Source organism: Rhinolophus hipposideros, assembly GCF_964194185.1.
Source record: "Rhinolophus hipposideros genome assembly, chromosome: 20".
Lineage (NCBI taxonomy): Eukaryota > Metazoa > Chordata > Mammalia > Chiroptera > Rhinolophidae > Rhinolophus > Rhinolophus hipposideros.
The window spans coordinates 51,663,560-51,670,146 of record NC_138066.1 but is presented as its reverse complement, the minus strand read 5'-3'; the positions used below and the strand labels follow the sequence as shown (position 1 = coordinate 51,670,146).

At 61.8% G+C, this 6,587-nt stretch overlaps 1 protein-coding gene across 1 annotated transcript; it reads left to right on the top strand.

The window, feature by feature from the left end:
• Nucleotides 1-212: 212 nt before the first annotated feature.
• Nucleotides 213-6,381, top strand: CBX4 (chromobox 4). Its single transcript, XM_081027971.1, has 5 exons — nt 213-433; nt 572-615; nt 1,730-1,795; nt 3,875-3,941; nt 4,197-6,381. Exons 1-5 carry the CDS (start codon nt 365-367, stop codon nt 5,607-5,609), a joined length of 1,659 nt encoding a protein of 552 aa, XP_080884097.1. The 5' UTR covers nt 213-364; the 3' UTR covers nt 5,610-6,381.
• The last annotated feature ends 206 nt before the right edge of the window (nt 6,382-6,587 follow it).

Sequence of the window (6,587 nt, the reverse complement as noted above, 5' to 3'; positions counted from 1 at the left end):
TCCTCCTCCCCCCGGAGCCCGGGACCGGGGCCTCCGGTAGGCCCGGCTGCGCCAATCCCGGCCACGGACCGCCCCCTGACGCCGAGCTGGGCCCGGCGAGGCCCCGCCCGCTGACGTCCGGATTTGCATGAGTTCTTGTGCAGCCGCGGCCCGGGCTCAGTTGTCTGAGCGAGCGCGAGCCGGGAGCCGGGGCGGGCGCGGGCAGCGGCGGGCGGCGGGGCTGAGCGGGGCGAGCGGCGGCGGCAGCGCGAGCGGCGTGGGTGGCGGGGGCGCCTCGGCCGGGGCGGCAGCCGGGCGCCGGCGGGAGCCAGCAGCGTCTGCAGCCGCGCCGGCCTCCCGCGCCCCGGCGCGCTCCGGCTCGGCCATGGAGCTGCCAGCTGTTGGCGAGCACGTCTTCGCGGTGGAGAGCATCGAGAAGAAGCGGATCCGCAAGGTAGGGCGGCGCGGGGGAGGCGGCGAGGGAGCGGCGGCCGGAGCAGCCCGCGAGGAGGCGGGGAGGGGGTGGGGAGGCTGCGGGCCGGAGCCGGGGATCCCGCGGAAGCTGATGGAGTGCTGTCTCTTCCCCCCGCAGGGCAGAGTGGAGTATCTGGTGAAATGGAGAGGCTGGTCCCCCAAGTAAGTAGTGGCGGAGGGGCGGAGGAGCCGGGTGCCGCGGCGCGGGGCTCCGGGGCTCGGGACCCGCCGGGCTGGTGGGGTGGTGGGGGGAGCGGACGGGAGGCGGGGTGGAGGTGGGGTGGAGGGAGGAGGGGGTGGGGAAGTCGGTGGCAGGCACTGGGGAAGCCGAGCCGCCGAGCCCGAGCCCTGCGCCCTGTGTTGTGCTCCGCTCTCCGGGAAATGCCATCACTAATTTATGCACTAAAAGGAGCCGGAGGAGCTGGAGAGACACGGGGCCGAGCCGGGGAGGCCGGCGGAGGGAGGGAGGGCGCAGGCACTGACTGATGTGCAGCAGAAAATGGCTCCTTTCCCCTTTCCCTCCACCGAACGGCTCCATATTGCAAAACCAAAAAAAAAAAAAATTAAAAAGCGACGAAAATGCAATTGTGTGCCTCTTCCCTCCTAGTGGTGCAGGGAGAGGAAGAAAAAAGGCAGAAAATGTTGGGCACTGTCACTGCAGCGCTTTTGGTGGGGAATTTCTTTTTTTAATTTGAAATGCGAAGGCACCGGATGGAGACAGACGCGCAGGCACGCACACACACTCTCACACACAGAGGCATATTTTTGTGTTGCTGAGTATTTAGGGGTGCTTGCCCGTGACAGCGGGCTCCAGGGCCGCGAGGGGTTGGGGGGGGCCCGCTCGGCTGACAGTTATCGGATTAGGGGTCAAATGGAGAACGGCTGAAGCCCTCGCCGAGAGTCGGGGCTGGGGAGGAGGAGGGGACTGCGACTTTGCATTTCGGCTGCTTTGCACGCAGGGTTCCTGGTGAGCAAAGTGGCTTTGGAACATGTCGCAGTAACATGCTTAAAATTCTTGACAACTGCAAAATAAACTGCTAGTTTCATTTTCCTTACCCCTCCCCTTCCTGCCCTTGTGTGTTTATTTTGACTTGGGAGGGGTGTATCAGGGACCGTGTCAGGCCTGCAGAAATCTACCCTCCACCCCCCACATACACAGCTAAATAGCTTTCGGTTCATGAAGACAGAGTAGGGCCTTATGTCATTCCCCACCTGGAGGCCGCAAAGCTGGCTCGGTTTTTTTTACGCTGTGTCCCCCTCCCTTTTCCCTTGCAAGATATAACACGTGGGAACCCGAGGAGAACATCCTGGACCCCCGGTTGCTGATCGCCTTCCAGAACAGGTGAGCGTCCCCTAGCAGTAGCTGCCCGCAGCCGGGACCCTATACGGGAATGGGAGAGTGGGCCACGCAGCAATTAGGGGGACCGGGCTGGGAGGGGCCTCCGGTACCCCCTCCCCCAGGCGGGCCTGGGCACGGCTGCGGCCTGGGCTCTAACCAATGTCCTTGGCGGTTGCTGCAGCCTGGGTGTGGGGGCGGGGCAGGGCCAGAGAAGGCAAGACTTGTGTTTTGGGGAAACTGCAGAATGGGTGCGTGCGGGTGGCCCCACAGCTGCCCGAGAACTCGGAGCTGCGCCTGGTCCCCCGCGGCCCCCCTCTCCCTTCACAACCTTGGAGCCCCACCCCCAGAGCCTAGGTGTTGCTTTCCTGCAGCCACCGGCCACTTGGCCAGGGCACGTCGCGGGGCAGCTCCAAGGGAGTTGGCACTGTGAAACTGTCCGACGTCACGGAACTGAACTTAACCTGTTGGGAGCTGGAGAAAAGTTGACAAGACCTTAAGCCCCCACCCTTACCCCCAGGGAGCTTGGGATGGGAGGGGGTCAGATTGTGGTGGGCGCTGGGTGCTCTTCACAACCCCCACTGGGCTACTTAGTGGGTGAGCTTGGCTCAAAGGGTGTGGGCTGGTATCTGAGGTGGGGCTCATCCTCGTGCACACAGATGCTTGTCACGCTGCAGCTGCTGCAGCTGGATTCACTGCCAGTGGCTGTGCTTCTCTGTTTCGGGAGGACAGAAGGGGGAAGGGCTGGCGAGGAGGGGAGGAGCGGCAAGAGCACGCGGAGCTTGGCCACCCTGCTGCCTTCCATCCCTCCTCCCCCTTTTATTTTGCATTATTTCCTGCGGTGCGGTTTGGCGCTAAAACTGTAAACTCTAGACCCTTGGAGCAAGCGACCTGCGGGGAAGTTGCTCTCCCGCCACGCAGGGGGGCACGGAGGAGGGATCCTGCCCCAGTTCCACCTGGGAGTTCACCACCCTGTAACCATGTCAGCAGCTGATGCCATGTTGCGTAATGGGTCCCCAGAGAATTAAAACGCAGGCTGTTGCAATGCCATGCAACTTTGGAGTCAGGCCCTGGCTTGGCAGAACTCCCCTGGGTTAGCCCACCGGCAAGGGGTGATTAGGGTCGCTGGAGAGCGAGTTTCTGGCCCAGAAATGGGCAGCAACTTCGGCCAAGGATGGAGAGGCGCCCCTTCTCCCGTGGAGGACTGGGCAGTGCTGGGACGATCCGCCCCCTACCATCAGTCACCCTTGGCCAAGCCGCAGGCGGAAGCCTGGCAGTGGTATTGACCCGATCCACCACCGGTGGGCTGTGTTCATTTGGAAATAGAGGGGGCCTGGCTCAGCGAGGGGGAGGGGCTTGTGCGCGCCACCCCCAACTCGCCCAGCCCGGCCTCGCCGCCCCTCCTGTCTGGGCGGCAGGGAGCAGGTTTACCAGGTGGCTGCGAACCTGGCCAGGCCCTGGCCCCGGCGGCCAGCCTCCGCCCCCAGCCCCTAATTGGCTCATTTGCCGCTGTGTAAACAAGGGCGCAGCCCCTCCCCCGGTTTAGTGCCTACCCTTTAGAAGAACGAGTCTTCTCTTCCGCCAGCGACACTCGTTATCTGAATCTTAATGAGGTCATTAGCATCCGGTGCCTCTGACAGGAGGGACGTGGTCCTTGTCCACCTCCTTTGAGCTTGTTTGTATCCCCTGGACCCCTGCGCCCACTTCACTGTATGCAGGACCATGGGCCCAAGGCTGTGGGCACCAGTGCCAGCAACCCAGCCCCAAGGGGCCGCCTCCCCTGCATAGAGGCAGGGGTGGGGGGTGGGCGCCAGTTCAGGTGCGGACTTCAGAGATAGGGAACCTTTGGAGGAGGACCTCTGGGGTGGATGAGGGTCAATGCCAGAGTAAAGCGGGACTCTGGGACCGGACTGATGCGCCCAGCTGGCGGCAGGTTGACCTTCTGCCCTGAGCTCTCGGTCCCTCTGGGTTGTGCTGGCCAGGCTGCTCTCTGAAGAGGCGCCGCCGTCACTGCAGGTTGCGGCTTACTAGCAGGAGGGGAGGCGACCGAGGCTAACAGCGCTGCCCTCTGTTCCCTCCCTCCAGGGAACGGCAGGAGCAGCTGATGGGATATCGGAAGAGAGGGCCAAAGCCCAAACCACTGGTGGTGCAGGTGAGAACAGTCGCTGATCCCCCGGGCAGCCCACGAGTCTTTCCCTTGAAGTTGCCACCTTAGCTGCTTCCAGGCCTACAGGGCAGGGGGAGTTCCGGAGCACCCTCAGAGCACCCCAGTTCCACTTCCTTTCTCCCTGACCTCCCACAGCCCCCTCCTGGGTGGGAGCGGGACACTCCTGATGCTGGATACATGCTCTGGGGCTGGCCTTATCCTTCCTCTCACCGCCCTGCTCCCCCCACCCCGTGTCCCCAGGTACCTACCTTTGCACGGCGCTCCAATGTGCTGAGTGGACTCCAGGACTCCTCCGCTGACAATCGTGCCAAGCTGGAGCTGGGCACTCAGGGCAAGGGCCAGGGGCACCAGTACGAGCTCAACAGCAAGAAGCATCACCAGTACCAGCCACACAGCAAGGAGCGGGCGGGCAAGCCCCCACCGCCTGGCAAGAGCGGCAAGTACTACTACCAGCTCAACAGCAAGAAGCACCACCCCTACCAGCCCGACCCCAAGATGTATGACCTGCAGTACCAGGGCGGCCACAAGGAGGCACCGAGCCCCACCTGCCCGGACCTGGGCACCAAGAGCCACCCGCCGGACAAGTGGGCTCATGGCGCTGGAGCCAAGGGCTACCTGGGAACTGTGAAGCCTTTGGCTGGTGCTGCTGGGGCTCCAGGCAAAGGCTCTGAGAAAGGCCCCCCCAACGGGATGACACCGGCCCCCAAGGAGGCAGTACCGGGCAACGGGATTGGGGGCAAGATGAAGATCGTGAAGAACAAGAACAAGAATGGGCGCATTGTGATCGTCATGAGCAAGTACATGGAGAATGGCATGCAGGCGGTGAAGATCAAGTCCGGTGAGGCTGCCGAGGGCGAGGCTCGCTCCCCCAGCCACAAGAAGCGTGCTGCCGAGGAGCGCCACCCCCAGGCCGACAGGACTTTCAAAAAGGCAGCGGGTGCAGAGGAGAAGAAGGTGGAAGCGCCCTCTAAGAGGAGAGAGGAGGAGGCCCCGGGGGCCAGTGACCCGCAACCCCAGGACGCTGTCTCCCGCAAGCTGTCGCCGACCAAGGAGGCCTTTGGCGAGCAGCCCTTGCAGCTCACCACCAAGCCTGACCTGCTGGCCTGGGACCCAGCCCGGAGCACGCACCCGCCCTCCCACCATCACCACCACCACCACCATCACCACCACCACCACCACTCTGTGGGCCTGAATCTCTCCCACGCACGCAAGCGCTGCCTCTCCGAGACCCACGGCGAGCGCGAGCCCTGCAAGAAGCGCCTAACGGCCCGTAGCATCAGTACCCCCACCTGCCTGGGAGGCAGCCCGGCTGCGGAGCGCCCCACCGACATGCCCCCCGCCGCCGCCCTCCCGCAGCCTGAGGTCATCCTGCTGGACTCGGATCTGGACGAGCCCATAGACTTGCGCTGCGTCAAGACGCGGGGTGAGGCCGTGGAGCCGCCCAACGCCCTTCAAGTGAAGCCTGAGGTGCCCGCGACCGCGGCCGCAGTGGCAGCTGCGCCGACGACAGCGGCGGAGAAGCCTCCAGCCGAGGCCCAGGACGAGCCTGAGGAGCCCCTGAGCGAATTCAAGCCCTTCTTTGGGAATATAATTATCACCGACGTCACCGCGAACTGCCTCACCGTCACGTTCAAGGAGTACGTGACCGTGTAGCCGGAGGGCGTCGGAAGGGGAAGCGCCAGCCCCGCGGGGAGCTTCGCGCCGGGATCTGGGGATGGAGGAATCCTCCTTTTGCCCTCTGCGGGAGATCCTGGCCGGCCCCCAGTTCCGGGACGCCCGCAGCCGGGTAACCACATCCCTCTGTATCTGGCTGGGGGACCGGCCGACCCTGCCCTGAACTGGGCGCCTTGCACGCGGTGCGTGCCCCCCTCCCTCGCGGATCCCGGGACTGACGGGCAGCCACAGGCAGCGGTCTCAGAGTTATAGTATTATATTTTAACCGTGCTAACTTGTCAAGTGCAGACTTTACTCCCGTTTGTACGTGGTGTTATTATTGAAATGTATCGTTTGAGCTCAAAAGGCCCGACCACCCCCTTTGGGCTGATATATATATATATTTATTTGTAGGTATTTATATATTGAAATATAAAAACCTAGATTTATGGAGTTTCCTCTAGATCACGTTATATTCTATATCAGACAAACTATTTTCTGTTGACCCTTCTTCCCGTTCATTCAGTATTTCGGTTGATGTTCATTTCCTCCCCTTCCAGGAACTGCAATACCAGTAACCTTGGTATATATTTTTTGATACCGTACACATGGATGTGTTGTTTCTATGTGCAAAAAGAAAAAAAAAGAAAAAAGTTTGTTAAAAAGCTAAATGAGCTCTCTAGAAACTGCTGCTACTAGAAATGTCTAAACTATAAGCTTCCAATTATTACCTGCTTGAATGTAAATATTAAATGGAAATGTTGAAGGTGCATTTTCGCTGTTGGAGATTAGCCGTGGAGGGAAACGTCGTGGAGGGCTCCTGTGGCGTCTGGACGCTCCTCCCCACCCCACTTCCGTCTTAGGTCGCGGGGAGGAAACCGATCTCCTCCTGCGCTAAACCTTAGCAAAGTGGCCTGGTTTGACAGGCAGAGGCACCCGCAAGAGGATTGACCCTGCTCCCCAGCTCCAAAACAGAGG